General features: G+C 54.2%; 1 protein-coding gene across 1 annotated transcript; it reads right to left on the reverse strand.

The window, feature by feature from the left end:
• Positions 1–8: 8 nt before the first annotated feature.
• Positions 9–1,836, reverse strand: LOC106673500 (the record flags this gene model as incomplete). The annotated part of the gene is made up of 2 exons (XM_024229943.1): positions 9–1,017; positions 1,070–1,836. Coding segments are annotated over 2 exons (1,776 nt in total), but the record flags the coding sequence as incomplete, so codon positions are not given.
• Positions 1,837–1,839: the final 3 nt, after the last annotated feature.

Consider the following 1,839-nt stretch of genomic DNA (forward strand, 5'->3'; position numbering starts at 1 on the left):
GAGCGGGCGTGATTTCTCCAGTATGTGTAGATATAGCGGAGTTGTGTCAAGTCCGTTGTCCACCATCTCTTTGCGTATGGCGACGGTCTGGCCTTTGGCGTCAAGGTACGCACTGCCTCCAGCACCACAGACATTAGTCGGTCGGTTCTCTGCTGTACCGTGCCGTCCGACGGCGTGCTGTCCAGGCTTGTGGTAATTCTGGCATTAATCTCCTTCCATGGCGCGTTTTTGAGCAGCAGTCGCTCCTGCTGTTTGGCAACCGGAACCGGAACGTCAAACACGGTCTCGATTGCGCGGTGGTCGGAGCCGTGCTCTGTTCCATGTACTGCACACTTGACCGTGGAACCCGTCAGATTCTCCGAGGCAAGGACGAGGTCGATAGTTGACTCGTAGTCTCCACCCTGTCCTCCCCCCTGCCATGTCTTTGTGCCTCGTTTCAGTAGACTGCTGAGAGCAAATTCACTCATAAGGTCAATGATTGGATCCGCTTCGCCCTGTCTCTCCAAAGACACGTCGTCGCCACCCCAAAGTTGGTCATGTCGGTTGAAGTCTCCCACGATCAGAACTTCCACCACTGCGCCCGTATCTTGCCTTACCTTGGTGATTGCCTTGCGTAAGCTGCTGTACGTGTCACGCAAGGCTTGGGCATCTCCCCCTTCCACATAGACTGATGCCATAAAAATCAATCGTTCGGGAAGCCGGACGACCGCCGCTGTCAGATCCGGGGATCCTATCGGCACTTGCTCCGCTTCCACGTCCTTCCTCACCCACAGCATGCTCCGGATTGCCCATCTACCTTCCCTCCATGTGGAGGGGACCATCTTTGTCCATTTTTGATGTCCCATTGGAGTTGTCAATAGTCGGCCGTTAATTCTTCTCGCTTGGGGTTCTTGGATTGCTATTGCCGCTGCGTCCTGAATTTCTTTGTCGTTCATTAGGCTGTCATGCACTGCTCCCTGTTTCCTTACATTTAGCTGAATTATTCGGAGTGTTTTATTCATGTTGCACTGGATACAGCTTCCGACAGTTTCTGCTGTACGATTCATGTGGGCCTCCGCACGGAACGCACTTAAGGACCGTCTCGTTGCAGATGCTGTGGCGGTGGCCTTCCTTGGCGCATTTCGCGCACTTCTGGGTGTTCTTGCATTGGAATGCCTTATGTCCGATCTCTTGGCAGTTGTAGCATTGTGTCGGTCGCGGCCGATGTTCAAAGGCGCTGGTTACGCCAGATTCTCCCCCAGCGTGGAAGAACCCCTCGGCCAGGAGCCTTCGTGCATCGGTGCCTTTGGTCAGGTACACCACCATTGACCCATAGGCCTTTGCACCTTCCTTTCTGCTGAGCCATGCGATCTTGGCAACGGTGGTTTCATTCTCCTCGCTGAAGGCTGCCGCGGCTCCTGCTCTGATCTCGCCTTGTTCATCTAGCACGGCTGCTTTCTTGACACTGTCAACTTTGATTGGGTAGAGGTCGTCGCGGAGCACTCGGGCTCCTGCGCCAATTGTTGCTTCTGTGACTTTCTTAACTAGCTGGCGTTCGGGTTCATCTCGGCAAGCAATTCGGATCCGGTTGGTGTTCTTCGGGTCCACCGTAACCGCACGACAGCGCCAGTTAGTGTGGTTTTCCATTGTCCGGATCTCTTTCTCCACTGCTGCCCTAATTGGGCCTGCGGACATTTTCTCGCTACCATCGTCGGCCACATTCGAGGTATCTATCGTGCAATATAACGTATCGGTGAAGGTGGTCGGTGTCGTGTTAAACGATGAGAGAGTCCGTATGTTGCTTGGCTGACTGGTTGGAGGGGTGCGGGCGACATCTGCATAGGATAGGTTGTTCGTAGA

The sequence above is a fragment of the Cimex lectularius genome, unplaced genomic scaffold, assembly GCF_000648675.2.
Source record: "Cimex lectularius strain Harlan isolate CLEC.00 unplaced genomic scaffold, Clec_2.1 scaffold831, whole genome shotgun sequence".
NCBI lineage: Eukaryota > Metazoa > Arthropoda > Insecta > Hemiptera > Cimicidae > Cimex > Cimex lectularius.